Source organism: Osmerus mordax, chromosome 28 (genome assembly GCF_038355195.1).
Source record: "Osmerus mordax isolate fOsmMor3 chromosome 28, fOsmMor3.pri, whole genome shotgun sequence".
NCBI classification, from domain to species: domain Eukaryota; kingdom Metazoa; phylum Chordata; class Actinopteri; order Osmeriformes; family Osmeridae; genus Osmerus; species Osmerus mordax.
In genome coordinates this window covers 3,293,763-3,312,025 of record NC_090077.1, presented here as the reverse complement: position 1 = coordinate 3,312,025, position 18,263 = coordinate 3,293,763, and the positions used below count along the sequence as shown (strand labels likewise).

The window sequence follows — 18,263 nt, the reverse complement described above, 5'->3', positions numbered from 1 at the left end:
ATCTAGACCACTAAGCGACACAAATTCAAGTGGGTTCAAATTACGTAATGAAAAATACATGTTAAATGTTAAACGCAAATTTTCAAAATTAATTTTAGGCTACAGTATCAAAGATCAGATTTCTTTATGGATAACAAAGTGTGTGTAGCCTACTCTTCAGCCCAATTACAATATTTTCATTAGTGACTGAATGTGAAACTCCAGAGTCTAATGCCTAGAATAAAAGTCAAAGACCACAATAAAAGTCAAAGTCTGACAAAATTCACGGTGATTCATGAGTTTGTTTTATTGAACCAACTCTCCAGTAATTAGCCTATGCACACTCATTGATGTATCGTCTCATGGCAAAAAAAAAACAAAGGTGTGAAAGGCGGATGCGCTGCCAGTTTAATTTAACATAGGCTGTAAATGACTCTGGAATAACCTTTTTGGTATGTGTTGAAAGTGTTGGAATGAGTTGTTTAAGGCCAAATCTTTTAACTATTAACATTTTACTTCAATAACTGAAATCATCCGGAAAGATTCAGTCGGAATTAGAATGTTTTTAATATCTGACTTATTGAAAGCCTGTGTGGTTTTCGCGTTTCGATAACCACAGATGATCTAGTGGGCGGAGTTTTTGAATACAACAAATCGGATACAACCATAACAACGCCCAACACCTCCCCGAAAAATCCTATTGGCTAATGGTTATGGCAATCCAGTGATTCGTGATAGGTTGCACTGAATGTGAAACACGGGAGCCGCTTGATACAACAATCGTACAGCCGCCGAGGACATCAATGGTGGAGTACGCAAACGAGTCCATTCAGGGAAAGGTCTGAGAAAGACCATTATTAGGGCTTTACATGGAGAGCTGAAATTAAGTATGAGGTTAACGTCCTTAATGATGTACATATCTCCGGCTTTGCTATTTATTTTGTATGTGTATATTGGATTTTCTGAAGCCGCACCGCGCGTCAAACCCTACGATGCGTCGTCTAATGTTATCTCCAGGAAACCTCGCTCAGCCTCCGAGACTTTGGAGTCTTATTACACCATCATGCCTAATCGCTTACCTGAGGACAGATTTGTGCTAGGCCCTTTGCCTGGGCTTACACCTTCTCCCAGCATTGCTTCTACCGGCGTGACCAGCAATACGAGACCTGTCTCTGCATCTCATGTCTCGGGAACCGCAACCACCTTTCAGCCACCGACAACAGACCCAACTACACCGAGCATAGAATCTATATCAACAACTAGAAACCAAATAACAGCTTTTATCTCCAGAATATCTGGTTCTAGCAAAAGATCCACTGATGCACAAACATCAGTTTTTCCCCCTGAAAAAATGATGCAGACCATGGTCTCCATGGTTTCACAGCGTACCACAAATGATGCATGGCCTGCAGATATAATCGAAACACATATTACCTCAACCGAGAATAGTCAAGGTGAGTTTGTTTTATATTATATGAAATATGCATGCATAACGAAGATGTATCTCCAAACCACATCTCCATTTGAGAGAAAACAATACATTCTCTCATGCCTCAATGTATGACGATAAAACAAATTATCTTCACAGCACGTTCACGTTTCAAAATGGTTGCAATACCAGTTTCTTTTATTATAAATACTTAACTACTGTAAGACGCTTTAGTGCTCTCCGCACCGTTTTGACGCAGGGAATGCGGCCGAATAATCTGTCAGATTGCAACAATGGATATGCTACCATGTATCATGGACGGCTTTATCCCTCCCAAATGATCTATTTCAACCTTCTGTACAGTCGTGGGAACGTTCATTGTACATGCAATTATTCAATGTAGTACATCTAGTGTAGCCTGCAATTAATAATAATGTGAATAATAATCCAATTTCGACCACTTTGAACAGGGCCTTTTATTATAGGAGCTGACATTGTGCCTCATGCAACTGGGAGGGGGTGGGGGGTGATGGGGGTCTACCCCGTTGTTTTGTCTATTTATCCAATCCCCCACAGTCCTCCTCTCCACAATCAGGAAGCGCGTTCTATCAAGGTGTTTTCGTAGTCGTTGGCCCACTAAATTAAGCCCAGGAGCCTCTGCTTCGACAGCTGTTTGATCTCATTGTGTCTAAAAAACATCCGTAGAGTGAAAGGGGTGAGGGGGGGATATACCGCATCCAAAATGGCCAGTCCAAGAAGCCCCAGTGCCTTGCTTCACCTCTCTGCCTCATGTATTAGTGTGCGTTGATGGGCTCACTGACTGAGCCTCTGCTGCTGACAGAAGGCTGTTTACTCCTGTAAATATGGAACACTATACATTCGCCGCTATACTGGGGACTGTGAGAGTGTGTCTTATGCTGTGTAGTCTGTCAGGCCTATTTGCCAAATATGAAACCAAGTGTTTGTTAAGCTATAAAGGTCACTCTGGTACAACTCAGATGACAATGTAAACAATAGGTTCACCTTGGTGAATGCCTCACCTCAAACAACTGTCTAAGGATCTGTGTCATTGACGTGCGCCCAAGTGTTCCTCCTTAAGTGTATGATTTCTACCAGTCATCATTGTGGAGTGCATGCTCCCTAGCCTATTTTAAAACTAGGAATTTGTATTGAAGTACAAAGGTATGAAAGGGAGTTAGATTACCAAATTTTCCTGTTCTTTTGTAGCATAAACACTGTCATTGAGGGTGTGTCAAGCGAAATAGAGTAGTCATGTTAAGGAATTGTTATTATTTCTTTCGTCACATGTCTGTCTGTAGCATACCTGAACCCTGCAACCACACTTGCAGGTTACCTAACTGGGAAAAAAACAACCATGGGCAGGTGAGGTGGAGATCACTTGCTTTATTTTCCCTCCAAACTGCACCCACAGTTTCTGTTAAAAACCATACCAAACCAGTTTGGTGGTTTAACCAATTGTTCAGCCTGGTTTCACCAACTTGAATTGAGCCTTCCTATTCTAAATCTATCCTAAAGTAAGACCAGAGAAACGTTAATATTTTATAATTACATTATTTATTTTTATATTTTGGGACTAGGCCTAATGAGGGGAAATATACATTTTTGTCTTCCTTTTACATTACTTTAATCCTAGCCTCCAGACTAAAAAGACCACCTAAAGAGTGTGTGTGTGTGTGTGTGTGTAGGCGCAAGTGCTAATCTGAGTTGCACGAGATCTCACTGTCCAGGGGTAGATCCTGGCCGACAGTTCTCTAGTGGACATGGCTTCTGTGAACAAGTGGAAAGCCGACAGGGCTGCCCAGGCTTGCATAACCATGCCCTTGCACTGTTACATAAAGGTTCTGTAACAGCAGCTAGACATTGGGAAACCTAATGTTTACAGCTAGATAAAATGACATTAAGCAGACTTTGATTTCCATAGCAATCCCCAAAATATTGCCAAACCAAATACTGTACACAGTGGATCATGTTTGCTTCAAAAGCTACCTGTCTCACAACAGAGACATACTTCTGACCAAGCAACGTTTCCTTTGTTTTGACACACAGTTCTAAATCTCATTAAATGTCAACAACCTCCAGGAAAGATAGATAGATACAAACTTTATTGCCACACAACAATGTTGGTGGTATTCTGTTGTCATAGGTAGCAAAGTACAGGATAATCTATAACAGTCTTATATTGTAACCATAAAGGTGAACACATGTAGCCATAAGGACATTCCTTTACCTCTAACATGATGGTCATGGTCACAAACAATTTCAGCTGTATGTTTTGTTTCTTCTGTGACCGCCGCCATGTTTTCATATCGGCAAACTACAGCCATTCAGAAATGATTTACAGTAGACTGTAGGTCACAGTGCTGTTTGGCTGTCACCCCTATGAGTTACACTTAGAGCAACCTGTCTCCTATAATAACAGACCAGAGCTCAACAATCCACCAAGGGGAAACTTGGAATTTCCTCATGAAGCAGTTGAGACCGCTATGCCTCAGTACAAAACCACAGGACCGTCTCTAGCACTTCTCTGCCCTGCCTCCCCTCTGCATCTCTCTTTCTCTTTCTTTTTCACTGGTAAGCAGAGCACAGAGAGAGAGAGAGAGAGAGAGAGAGAGAGAGAGAGAGAGAGAGAGGAAACATCCCTGTGGCTGCTCACCACACCAAACCTGAGCTTGGATGAATAATAGATAAGCCGTCAGCAATCTACAGGGTCATCCACATGTCTGGCACATCCTCCCCCCTTACGACACGCAGTGTGAATTTGGATACGTCAAATCTCGACGCATGGCTTCGTAGGCCGGGATCCGATGCATAGCCCGCACAACGCATGCATTGAATATCGTATCGGTGTGCGGTCAGTGTTTTGAACGCAGTCCTCTTCTCCTCCCCCTTTTCTTGTTGGTCCAAATGTGTAGAGGTTCTCTGCAACTGCAGTAGCGAGGGGGTCCTGGACCCAGACGACTGTGACCAGAGCACGGGCCAGTGTGCCTGCATGTCGGGGTACACTGGCCTGCAGTGTGAGGACTGTGAGGAGGGCCACTTCACCAACGGCACCACCGGCTGCCTCCCCTGCGGCTGCGACTCCTTCGGCGCTGTGAAGCCCCTGTGTGACAGGTGAGAGCGTTCACAACCTCACACACACACCCACACACCACAGGGACTTTGACACGATCATATCGCCGGGCCAGTCATAGCCAAACGAGTCTTATCTAGGTACAGGTCTGGGATTGAGATGAGGAATGTTGAACTGTATGAGCGAAGGGTGTTGTGGTGTTTGGCTGCCGGCCCCTGAGCGTTCTGTTTATCTCCTCTGAGTCATTACCCTCCTCATCTGGATCAGTAGCAGAGCCAGTGAGGCCAATAACCGCCCCCCCCCCCCCCCCCCCTGCCCCCCCCGGCCACCGGGGACACTGTGGAGGTCCGCTCTCGGTTTCATTTCGAGAGCCAAACCAAACACGCGCACCATAACTTACATTGAGTTTTTCTGTTTATCGTAAGAAGCTCGACTCAGAGGAAGGCAGTGTGTGTGGGTTAGGAACATGGTAAAAATAGCTGCTGTATTTTTGCTTCTAACCATTGACAGGAATGTGACTGGTCAGAAAGAATCCATGAGGTACTATATATGGTGTTGTGACATGTCAACGACAGTGAAACAACTCCGAAGAACAGACTGACGTTAAATCCAGATACACATGATGTTATTATTGAAGAAAACCGAAGCGTATGACATGCATCATCATTTCTTAATCTAGTAATGGAACGATGTGCAGTGCAGTAAAACTCAGATGAAGTGGATAACGGGGCATGGGGCGTTTGTGGCTCCAAGCCTTCACACGCAAGCATACATATGATCCTTCTCAGACAGTCTGAGCCTACTATAAACAGTGCTAGCCAAACTAGCGTAGCACAGCCTAGCTCGCTCAGTGGGTAATCACTATGATTTACACAGATTAGCTAGCTCCCAGACCCCCTCCAGGCTTCAGCTTTAGGGAATGTCTCTTATTTAGTGACAGGGCGTCAAGCCCACATATTGCGCTTATTGTCTCGTTCATCCTATAATTTGATGGAGATATAAATGCATTCGCTGAGGTTTGTTCAGCATACCACCAGGTCCACGTGGTACTGAAACCACAGAAGAAGAATGAGATTAGATTCATTGTATCTATCATGCACTGGTTCAGCAACATTCAGCATACACACTTGAATTTGAATGGAATATCCAGACTGAATTATTTTGCTGGTTGACTAAATTCTTTATAATATTTTTATCAATATTTTATCGCCGTGGGATACCCATAATATGTTTTCCAATTTATTGTTGGTGTTTAGCCAGTATTGTAGTAAGAATCCACTATTTGGCCCCCAGCCTACTTGGCCTGCACTGTCCACCATGTTGGAATCACTCGTCTGTAAGAGGCAGAGAGTCTTACTGTGTCCTGCTGTGCACTTTACCAAAATACATCCACAGGGGGCCCAAAAAAAAGGAAAACAGCCGTGGTCTATAGGGTCTGTCTGTCACAGCAACTGTAACTGACCGCCACTCAGGGCCTCAGGTTGATTATTTGCTCATGCCGATAACAAAAAATAACGACTGAATCTATGAACATCCTCAGGAACCAACCGCTGATAGCGAATGACACACACTGTTCGTTAAGGGTCGACTAAAGTAGGTTGTAATGTTCTCGTGTGGAGACACCAGGACAGGGGGAAACGAGTCAGAACCTGCCAGATTCCTGATACTCCTCTTAGTTTGGTCTCATTCCTCAGGGAGTCGAGGGGCACCGCTCACGCTCAGCTCTGTTTTACTGCTCCCAGCTAAAAGGGGGGTTTTGTTGTTCTACGTTTTCTCACAAGCATGACTGAAGATTATGATGGCCACTTTCACTATTACAGTATGTGTACAAGGGGACTTTATTTAACAGACCGGTAGCAATTAGGCGTTCAGATGATATGAGACCCTCTACTTTATTGTCTGCTAACTGTTGCTAAGAGATTAAAACGTGTACCCTTCTGAGTTCATGCATTTATACATGGCAACTTTACTGGCAATTACCTCTCGGCCCACATTAACTGGCATTGCTCTGTAATCTAATTTAGTCCATTCGGCAGATAAATTGGAAATTAGGAATGTAATTTGTCAGTATTTTATAAACAAACGTGGTCTGGTTGAAATTGCATCCTTCCACCATAACAGTTACAGTATATCAATAGTTTATTTGGGTCAGTCCTTCCAGGCATCATTTGCAAAGCTGCACATAATTTTTTTTTATCGAATGGTGCCACAGTTGGTAATGAAATATTGATTCTGGGTGCAGATGTTTCCGCCTGGTCCTTTGGTCTCACATGCAGTAGCCTGATTTGAATGATTGTCAACAGCCCTTTCTCTTACATGTAAATCAGCCATTTATTCCGCCAGGGAATCAGGGAAGCCCTCTGGCACTCACGCCCAAAATGTTTTCTTACCTGTGAAAGGGTCGTATCATTTGTCACCAGTTTGTCAGGGTCAACACAGGTGTTTGGCACCATAGCATAGCTTTGTTGGCTACATTGATCTAAGAGACCTTTAGCTAATATCCTATCCTGAAGTAACTTAATAGCCTCACTTTATAAGCTGTAGTGTGGTTTTTTCTAGGGTGCTACGAAGAGCACAGTAGTGAATCCGGTAATGTGGGCACCTGCTCCAGTTCCACAGCTGGGTGTTCTGACAGAAACACAGGTGGTTTGTTTTGCCCGCTAACTCGGGCCAGCTGCAGGAGACCACACACTGACAAACGGTCGACGGCGTCCAAGCCAGCGTGCGCGACCACGGGCCCAGTGGGGCGGCTTTGTTGCCGCGACAGCAGGAGCGAAGATGCTTCTCTATGACCTCCAGCACATTGTGAGCTGCGTTACATAACTGACCCACTGTGTGATCCGGAGCCCCTCCTCCCTCCCCTCTCTAGAACGAAGCACAACTCTTGGCCCTTGTTGTTAATGCCCTCTCTTTGAGTAGTTGGCGCTGGCAGCTCAGACAGCCAATGGGCCCCGCTTAGAGTGGATCAGTGTACATCTCTCCTGTCGGCCTCACTTCCCCCCTAGGTGAATGACAACTCTTAAGAAGAGTCTCTGATGTCTCCTGCTTCCCTGGGGGGCTAGAAGGCCACTCTGCCAAGGGGGGCTACTATGTTCTCAGTCTATTGTGATTCCCCAGGCATGCGCAGAGCATGTCCGGCATTACCATGGCAGCAGCGCAACGGAACGGGGTTAAGCCTCGTTTGCGATGTAATACTGACCTACTTAATATGCAGCTCTAACGCGGAGCGGTTGGCCCCGTCAGAGCCTTCAGCCTAGCGAAACCCTAACCAAAACAATAACAAACCCCTCCCCCCCCTCTCCCCCCTGTCAAAGTGGAGAAAACACAAGTCTGCGTTCATGAGGCATGAACAGGAACCTGGGATTACTGCTCATTGTGAGGGAGGGACAAGCCTTATAATAATATCCAGGTCTTAGCTGTCTCTGGAATGCACGGTGTCCACCCCCCTAACCAGCCCCTTGGCCGTTTCATGCCTCTGGTCCCCCCTGTGTTTCCGTCTTAAGTCGGGGGGGACAATCTGTTCACTGCTCGTATCCGCCATTTGTAATGCCATGCCGTAATAAAGAGTTGGTGTGGGAGAGGCTGGAAGCGTCCCATAGATGGTAGGTTCTGTGGCGTTGTCCCAGGCCGGGTCCTGGCCGAGGGCAGCCAGAGAGAGATGAGGGAAGCGGGCCATCAATCTGTGCTCAGAAGGGGTGATGCTGTCGTGTGCGACACTGTCGCTGTCCCGGTGAAAACATATTAGACTGAGATTTTCTCACCATCTGCTGTCTTTGGCGAGAATAGAAAAGCCTCTTACATCAGAGAGACTGAATCACTGGAACAGACGTGGGGAAAGCGCGTCTACATTTCCTGTGCGTTTTCTTCACCAGGGAGGGAGGGAGGGAGGGAGGGAGGTGTGGGGAACAGCCATACCGCGTTCGCCGCAATTGGTTACGCAACTCAGGGGAGAGGAGAAAAAAAACTGCTCGGTTTTCGATGTGGCCAACCATATCTCAGCACCCTGTTTTGCTGTTTTGGGGATTGTTGTTCTCAGAATAATTGATAATGGGAGTCAGATGGCTGAGCGGTGAGGGAGTCGGGCTAGTAATCAGAAGGTTACCAGTTCGATTCCTGGCCGTGCAAAATTACGTTGTGTCCTTGGGCAAGGCACTTCACCCTACTTGCCTCGGGGGAATGTCCCATAGTACTCACTGTAAGTCGCTCTGGATAAGAGCGTCTGCTAAATGACTAAATGTAATGTAATGTAATGGGGTCATGTGACGGTGCGCGTGTCCTTTGTCTACCCCACACGTGTTGGGATATGTGTCTTTGTGTGAGTCTGGGGCCCATACAAAGCTGTTGATCTCCTCGCCATGTTCTCAACAGTTCCCTTACGCCCCACTTGGCATTACCATTGAAGCGTCTTATTTGCATCAAGAGCAGTGGTCTACCCAAGCCTGGCCTCATTTGAATCAGGCTCACACGCACACTCAGGGAAATGGCACTTGCTCCCTCTCCGACTAGAGTTATTGAAAGTAATCGTCCGCGTTTACATTGTATCCATGTTGATGTTTCCGGCCGGTGATAAGGTCTGCTCGGGCCTGACTCACGGCTGCGTGTCCTTGAGAGTTTGAAATAAACCCTGGGAGCACGGGTCTGTCAGGCTGTAGGAGTGCCGGGATGTGCCCTCCCTCTGTGAACCAAGACCCCCCCCCCCTCCCCTCTCCTGGCCGCATGGGTCGGCCTGATGTATAATTCAACAGCAGCCTGTGTGTCTTAGTAGGCTAACCACGCAGCCCCGAGAAAATGCAGGTGAAACACAGGCAACTGTTGGCATTTGGACAGGACCCATTAGTGAATGAAATAAATCATTTGGGAAAGCGTCCAAAGAGGTGGGGCGCTAAAGAGCTCACATCTAATTGGACTTAAGTAGGTGAGAGCAGGACTGGATAATCAAACAGAAAGCACGCTCCACTGCGATTGGTTATTTCCAGCTGATGGCAATCCTACACACAGCTCGACAAACACAATGACTCCTACGCACATTCAAGTGGAGCGGAGCTGTTTGAACCAATCCGCTATTACTTTCGTGAAAATGTGTTTTCATCGACGTTAGTGGTAAATCAGGACGACGTTTCATCTCATTCGCTCGCGTGTTTGTACTTCCAGACAACTGTAAACTCTGAGATTGAATATAAGCCCCGTAGGCGGTGGCGTTTAAATGAATGATCGCTCGAGACGGATCTTTCGCGAGCCCGTTCTCTTTGTCATCCCGGCCGCTCCCTTTCTTCCGAGCCAGAGACGGGGCGATGGGGAATGGGCTTCTTCCTCCTCAGTCTCACTGAGAGCACTTGAGCCCCGCTTGAATCCCTGACGAGAGTCCCACAGGTGCCCTGACCCACTCAGCTCTCAAGGTCACGTTCTGTGATGAGAAAACCTGGCTGCAAAGAGGCCCCCGCTCCAAGGAAAGATTGTCACATGCCTGCCTCCCTGGTCTGTTTTTGTCAACAAGGCCTCCCCAGCCTTGGACCAGATGTTGTTCCTGAACCTTCCAGTCTGGGACTCTGCAGCAGCCCAAAACCACACCAGACATGTTTGTGGAATTATATATGAAAGGTCTAGACAGCTTTGAACTGCAGGAGGATGGGAGGCTAGGCTAACCCATGACATAGTGACCAGCTTGGAGAGGGCTGTGCTTCCCACAGAGAGGAGGCTCTGGTGGACGAGGGCACCGAGTGTGAGTTATGGGGAGCAGATGGATTGATGAGAGAACCCACTGAAGGGGAACCTGCAGGAGCTCATGCGTGGAATCACCCGGAATCATCTGCTGCGAATAGAGCGCCATGGCTAAGCCCCTTTCCCCTATTAGAGGCTCTCTAGCTGAATACGGAGGCTTTTTCTTAGCGAGCACGGAAAGTCTCTTTTCGAACAGATCAGGTCCTCTCCCCAAGCCTCGCTTCACCAAAGCATGAGGGAGTTCTTCTTTTTTTGTTGGGAGCCCCGCGGTATCTGAAGGATGAAGTACTCACCTGTGTGTCGTTTGGTTTCTTCCAGCTCAGGGATGTGTATGTGTAAGACTGGCGTGTACGGGCCCAAGTGCGACGAATGCCATCCAGGGTTCTTCCGTTTCAGCAGCACGGGATGCCAGCCGTGCCAGTGCAACAACCACACCAACTACTGCCACCCCCAATCCGGTAAGCAGCCCCCCCACACACACACACACACACACACACTGAAACCACACGGCCAAGCACAGCCACCACAGGTTACACTGCCTCCTACGGGCTATCAATCATGAACATGGGAGCGTGTGCTGTTCACCTCCCCAGAGGGCAGTTCTCTGAGAGAACACTCAAAGTTATTGAGAGGCCATGCACGGGGTAAAGGTGGGACTTTTCTTTTTTTCAAACCCCCATCTGTGATGAAGAGCCAGATGGTGCACAGGAGCCTTTTCTGGGATCAGAGGAAGAATGCAGTGGATTTACTGAGCTCCTGTTTGACTTCTAGTACCCCTATGAGCCTTCCCATACACAGTGCTATTACGTAAAGGGCACTGGATGCCAACACAGCAAAGTACACTTGTGTCTGCCCAGACAAACAGAAGTGACTCGTTGCGTTTGCATCTAAGCAGATTGTTTCTCCCTCCGAGTCCTTGTTAGTGATTGCATTGGCGTAATAGCCAGAGGCGTCCTTTACAGAAAGGAAGGTCATGGGATAGAAAACAAGGCAGCAAATATCAGATATCAGGCTACCTGTGCCTAGTGTATCTCATAGACACCAGATGACTGCCTGGATTCACCACGGTTTCATTCTGCATCCACTCTACCATGAAGGCCGAGGCCAGCTTCTGTGAAAAAACAGATAAAAAGCTAGGCCTCAATCTCAGCTGTACTAATCTTGATCATATAAAGACCCAGACACAGGCTTTTACTTATGAAATGATTAATTAATCATTTTAAAAGGAATAATAATAAAACATGTTGCAACAAACCCGCTTGAGAATCTTGGCCCCAGGTGAACAATCTCCCTCCCCATTTCCCTCAGATTAAGTTCCAATTTGTTCTCTTGTTTCTTCTGCAGGCATCTGTCTGAACTGTCTGGACAACACCAAAGGAAACAACTGTGAGGAGTGCAAGCTCAAGTTCTACCGGAGCCCCGGAGCTGCCCCGTCAGACGCTTGTGTCTCCTGCCCCTGCTCCAACACCAGCTCCACCGGCAGCTGTCAGTCTGGTGAGGATCCAGGACCCCCCCGGCCAGGCCCAATCAGTCCGCCCCTCGCTCCTCATCTGAGGGTCACATCGGTCAGGGCTGCGAGGGTGCTTTGGACGGTCGTTACTTTTCAGCTGACTCACTGTCCTGTGGGTAGCCTCGGCATCGATATATACATTCCGGCTGATACCAGAGCAGCAAATCTGTTTTATCTGGCAGATAAGATGCGTAACCACAGGGTATCAAAGGTGAAAAGTATTTTTAAGGGCAAGCAGATTTGAAAAAAAGCATTGTTGTGAATTAGCCAGCCGAGGTTTCGCCGCGTATTGAATAGAAGTGGCACCTCAGCAGCTGGGGCCTGAGCCCTGAAGTCAGAGACACGGACAGGGCCCCTGTCACTTCCCCTCACCTCTCCCTCTTCTCACCTCTCCCACCCTCCAGCGGGACCAATCAGCATCCGCCATGTGACTTCTGACGGCTTCCCATTGGTTCCTAGTGGCCTGGCAACAGCCATGTGGAGAGGGTCAGAGGATGTCAGGTTGTGTTTGCCCAGCCAGGGCCGCGGGGCGGGGGGGGGGGGGGTTATGCAGTGTCACTGAGCATGAGGCAGTGGGAGGGGAGGGCTGAGCTGAACATGGAACACACATGAGCACAGCTGGGCCACTTCACAGCAAGTCAGGCAGCAGCAGACCAGGGGGGGATGGGCACCGTGCAGCCTTCAGAAAGCTACGGGAGAGGATGCTGCCGTGTGTGAGGAGTCAGCCGAGATGTTCCCTGACAGATAGCCCCATGAGATGAAGCCCGCAGATCTCTACACGCTGTTAGCTTGGATGGGGGAAGCGTATGGAGGATGGGATGCATATGGAGAGAACTGTACAGGGAGATGGAGGCATGTGCCCCAGGCACAGGTTGCCCTGGCAACTGACAAATGGGAGGGGGGGGGGTTGGTACCATAATGCAGTACCATGTCAAGGAACTGCAGGAGGCCTTCCACATATGCTGATTGGACGTAGGGTGTTTGTCAACATTACATATTTTTATACTGTGAGGGAGGGGGCAATTACAGGGTGCGAGTGAGGAGCGCGTGCGGACGTAGCATGTAGGTCACATATATGAAATGATCCGTGCACGGCCTCTCTTTTCTCAATGGTACAGGATGGCTCGTCTCATTCATCCTTAGGCTAACAAAACATTGACTTTCCCTCTCTCTTCCAGTCTCTCTCTCTCTCCACACATACTCTCTGAGCGAGAGCGAACGAGAGAACAACTGCAGTGAGAATGAAAGCTAGGCCTGCCAGGGTGCGGAGGGAAATGCAGCAGGGGCTGATGGGTAAATAACCAGGTCAGGTTCCATGTACAGGTCCCAAGCCCCGGTCCTGACTGGTTCACGTTTCCCTCCTGGTGGCCATGACACTTTGTCTCTCTGCTGGGCCCAACTTCAGCCCGAGAGACCCACTGAGAATCATTTGAGAGAGTCAAGAGAGGTGTTGTTGGAAGTGAAACAGCGACATGAACCCACCATCGCTATGTGAGGAGCTGGCGAGCTCATTTGAAAGGTGAAGGAGACGTGTCGGGGCACGTTTCCCCCACAGGGCAGGGAGTGGAGGAGACGGGACGCTCGTCAGCGCTGCCCTCGGAAGACAAGGTTCCTGTGTGGAAGCATCATATTACTGAGGAGCAGAGGGTGGGAGGGAACCCGACCCTGCAGGAGATAGCCATGTGTTTTTTTTTTTTTTTTATTCAATTGAATTACAGTCGGATTTCACAGCGGTAGCTCCACGCGTTTGTCAGATGAGTCTTCCTGGCGAGTTCAGGGTTCATAGCCACTTGAGAATAGTCTGTCCTCTGTATCCCACATTGATTGGTTCTGCGTTGTCCCTCCCTTGTTCCAATCATTAACATGAGCCTAGTTTCCTTGTATGTTTACTGGAAACCGAGCTACTATTGAAGCTTGCCTCATCCAAGTACAGTCCAGTCTGTCAAAAAGCATTCATATGGTACATGTACGCCCTCTAGTGGCAGAGCATGAACACAGTCACGTTTGTCTGAAGCTCCATAATGACTGTTTGTGTGTGTGTGTGTCTGTGTGTGCTTTTGTTTCAGCAGACTCTGATGGGTTCCCAGTGTGTGACGATTGCCTTCCTGGGTACAGTGGTCAGCAGTGTGACAGCTGCAGCGCTGGCTTCTACAGCTCGGCTGGTGGGTGTGTGCCTTGTGACTGCAGTGGGAATGCAGACCCCAGAGGTCCTGCCCAGCCCTGCCACTCGGTCACTGGGCACTGCCTGAGCTGCGTCAACAACACCACAGGGCCTCGCTGCCAGCTGTGCGCCCCCGGCTTCACAGGAGACGCCCGTGCCCACAACTGCACCCGCCCAGGTAAGGGTTTTACCAGGGGAGAAAGACTGGCCTGGATCAAAACATGCACATTTCAGATGGAAAATTACGATCACAAAAACGTCATTTTGATCGAATGAACATGGTTAACTTTCGTTATTTATTTTTTAGCAACCCGGGTCATTCCAATCCCGGTAACCAGAACGACATCAGAAGCCCCCAAGACCACAAACACCATGTCTGCTACCCCTTCTACCACTATGATCCCCACCGTGCTCACCAGCGCCCCACCATCCACCTCCACCACCAACTCCACCACCCTGCTGAGCGCCGCCACCACCCAGGCCCTGCTGACCAGCCTGGGAAGCCCCACGGACAACACCACGGCGGCCCTGACCGAGGTCTCCTGGACCCAGTTCAACATCATCATCCTGGCCGTCATCATCCTGGTGGTGTTGCTGCTCCTGGGCTTCGTCGGGGGAGTCTACACCTACCGCGAGTACCAGAACCGCAAGCTCAATGCTCCCTTCTGGACCATCGAGCTGAAGGAGGACAACATCAGCTTCAGCAGCTACCACGACAGCATCCCCAACGCCGACGTGTCGGGCCTGCTGGAGGACGAGGCCAACGAGGTGACGCCCAACGGCCAGCTGGCGCTCACCACGCACGCCCCAAACTGCTACAAGGCCTAGCCGCTCAGCAGGCTGGACGTCACGTGTACGACGAGAGACATGAGTACGTGGTTGACGACCTTTTCCGACGCTGCTGGACACACCAAACCCCAAAGCTTCCCAGTGTGACGACTCGGTAGCCAGTTGCCTCTGGCGCATCATAACGGTTTTGCATTAGGCCAGACATGACCAAACGGGTTCCGGAAACAAAACGACAACAAAAAAAGGGAAGGAATGTTGTTTTGAGTTTGTCTCTAATTTGATCGATCAAGCTCTTTTTTTGTTGTTGCTCTTGGACACATCATTATTGATGTCCTTATCAGTTTGAATCAGGGTGTTTGAATTGCAACATCTCACACACACACACACCCATGTAACCCAGCCAAAGGTTTTTCCGGCCCCTGCTTGGCACCAAGCTATTTCCCATGGATTATCTGATACCCTTCCATCTCAAATAATGACGAACCTTTAGGGTTACTCAACGACCAAGTCATACTCTCAGCAGCAACATGCAGAAGACAAAAGAATGGCTAGCCTACAGTAGCACCTGACTGGCACCTAACTGCAGGTAGAAAGTGGTATCATTACTGAAGATGAATGGTTTCTCCACATGAGAACACCAGTGAAAATGTTGTTAAAAAGTGTAGGGTGCTTTGCTTTAGATGTGCCCAGTAGAGTGCGCTGTTGCAGAGTTGGAAGGGTCTAGTTCCTGGAGGGTCAAGATGGGTGAGAGCACACAGATTCTTATGCAGCTTACTGAAGACCTCACCTGGAGACTAGCGTTTTACAACTTACAAACGATGAACAGTTTAAGTTATAACTTGAAGAGCGATCTGGTGGAGACAATGATTGTTATTTAATTCATTTTTAGTCATTTTTTATTTATTGTTTTAAGTTTTGTTCTGGGGGGGGGGGATGCTGCACATGTATGGCGTGTTATTCATGGTGTTTTATCTCGTGTGCTATATTGAATAGTAATTGAAATGGGCAATATGTTTTCATGTACAGTACATGTCTTCTTGTGAGAGTTGTCGGGGAACATTTAAGACTGCTGGCTAACCTAAAAACATTAATGACCTCATCTCCTGCTCAGTTTCTCAAGTTTGATCCTTTATGAAGAGTTGCCCGGTCTTTTACCTTGCGTATTCAAAGAGGAGTGTATAAATTATAAAGCTGCCCTATCTTGTACCTAGCCTCTACCCACTTATCACTGTGGCTCATAACACCTTTATGGACTGTCACTTTTTCTCTTTCTTTCGTAATCTGAGTTTTGGATCTGCAGGTCTAAGAAAGACATAACTCAACAGACGTTGATGAACCAATTTTCCAAGTAGTTACTGTTCATTTTTATTTTTGTCAGTCTTTGAATTCTGTATAAAAGAAATGGATGCGTTGCTTGCCACAATACTTGACAACATAATGACTATGTTTTCTAAGGGGCTGACAGCCCATCATTAAAGGGTTAGCTAGTAATGGAACGCACTCCTCAGGCACTGCTTCTGTCCCCAATGTGATCACTGTAAATATGCATAGGACATTGTACAGACGAATGTGAATAGAATCATTAATATTGTACAGGTACGTAGAACTAAGTACTCACTGAAGTCATTTCCCTTCCACAAGAAGGGTACATTTAGGCACAGTCCACAGAGTTGGGAATACAAGTTACTCTTTAAGATTAGTTTATCCTAACCTGCTGTTCTCAAATAGAAATGATGGTGTAAATACTACTAACTGAGATTTGTCTCAATCACAACATTAAATAAAATTGGATTTATTGGTTAGTCCTTGTGGTTCCGTTTGTGCATGTCATTCGCATTAGTCATTCATCTACAACCTACGCTACCGGGGAAAGTAGGGCCACACCCTTCGCTAATGTTGTTGTGTTATGCATGCACAGTGGTTTGTTGGCCTTGATCTACAGACGTGCGCGTTCACATAAAGGGGCGGTGTTTGCACCATATGTCCAATCGCAAACATGGACCAAACAAGAGCCGCATATTTCACGGAGGAGGAGCGGACAATAATCTTACAAACTTTGTCTACTCCTCCTGAGTGAAATATTGTAATACAAACATATCACGAATACAGACATATAATACAGGCAAAAGTCAACAAAGTAGCTGCTGCCAAGCTGGCAGAAAATAGCAGACGCTGTAAATGCGTAAGCTACATTATTGATATCACTGCCCCGGGCACAAGATGTGACCGTAATTACACGTGCGCATTCCATAACGTTAAACTTTTGTTTCTGTATTGTTTTAGTTGCAACCCTGGCAGTGGCAAACGATCGTGGGAGCAAATAAATAAATAAATATAAAAACATAATTAAAAACGGTAAGTAGCAGTAGGCAATACTTGCACATATTTTAAGGCCAACAAGTAGGACTACAAGGCTTACTTGCCTGAGTCAGTCCCTTTTGTAGGATTTTGGTATAGCTACAAAGGGCCTAGAACAATGAAATTGCTTGCAGCCAACAGGAAGAAAAATTAGGCAAAGAAAACTGGGGGGCCCTCCTCCACAGGACTTCACTCCTGCTGAGGAGCTGGCCCTCTCCAGCTATCAGGGTCGCCCCATGATGGAAGCAGTGGAAGGGGGCATTTCTTCAGACCCTGGTGGCAGCAGCTCGGAAAACCAGGCATATGTATGTTTCAAGTAATCTATGTGACCATGTTCATTCAACAATTATTTATGAATATTGTAGGGGTGAAATGTATTACTGTTCTCCACCCACTGTCATCCCACTGTGCCATACAGAGGTAACAGGGAAACTAATAGTCATACGCCAGTAGGTATGCCATATGTGGTTGCTGAATATTGATCGAATATGCCATTTACTTTCTCAAGTGGAGGCCCTGATGATCAGGAAACTGTGTCTGCCTGCTCAGAGAGCATTTTGGGGGTACACTTTTTAGTTTTTTACCACTTGCAACACAGATGGTGAGAGTGTGTGAACGTGTGGCTGTGATTGAAGTGTCTGTAATGACTTGCTAATGGTGGTGGTCTGAACATGAGACACAAGTCCTTAAAGTGCTAATTTCAAATATGACTCAATTGATTAAATTGCTATGGTGTTAAACTCAGCAGAAAGAGGAACTTCTTCCTCCCCCTGAGCCTAGGGCCTCCACCTCAAGGTCAAGACAGACATAAGGTATAAGCAATGAACCTTGAAACACAATAGTCAAATGGACACCTTCAACTTTCTCCAAGTGTGCCTTGCAAAGAGACAATGTTCTTTATTTGTTTCAGGTTGGAGAAGACAATGTGAGGGCCCTGTATAAAAGAACCCTGGAGCTCGATATAGAGTATAAGAGGCTCGATATAGAGTATAAGAGGCTCGATATAGAGTAAGGCTTTTAATTAAAAACATACAGCTCCAGAAGCTGGCAAAGATACGTAATTCCCTCTGCTGAGAATCTATATCTTTTATTAAGATACTCATGAGGGAATGCAAAAGGTTTTGTCGGTCTCTAAATGTTCTGGCTCTTCTGAGCGCACCTCTCACTATCCGCGCACCAAGCTCCACAGGATATTCTATGAACGGTGACGCCATTATCCTCAAGAATG

At 47.3% G+C, this 18,263-nt stretch overlaps 1 protein-coding gene across 2 annotated transcripts; it reads left to right on the top strand.

The window, feature by feature from the left end:
- The first annotated feature begins 748 nt into the window (after positions 1-748).
- Positions 749-16,469, top strand: si:ch211-158d24.2 (multiple epidermal growth factor-like domains protein 9). 2 transcript variants are annotated; one of them, XM_067231069.1, is made up of 6 exons: positions 749-1,433; positions 4,342-4,540; positions 10,536-10,675; positions 11,562-11,711; positions 13,794-14,066; positions 14,196-16,469. In XM_067231069.1, the coding sequence occupies exons 1-6, from the start codon at positions 869-871 to the stop codon at positions 14,714-14,716; spliced, it is 1,848 nt and encodes a 615-aa protein (XP_067087170.1). In that variant the 5' UTR covers positions 749-868; the 3' UTR covers positions 14,717-16,469. The 2 variants fall into 2 exon arrangements, with proteins under 2 accessions (XP_067087170.1, XP_067087171.1); XM_067231070.1 differs by having other exon boundaries at positions 750-1,433; positions 13,797-14,066.
- The last annotated feature ends 1,794 nt before the right edge of the window (positions 16,470-18,263 follow it).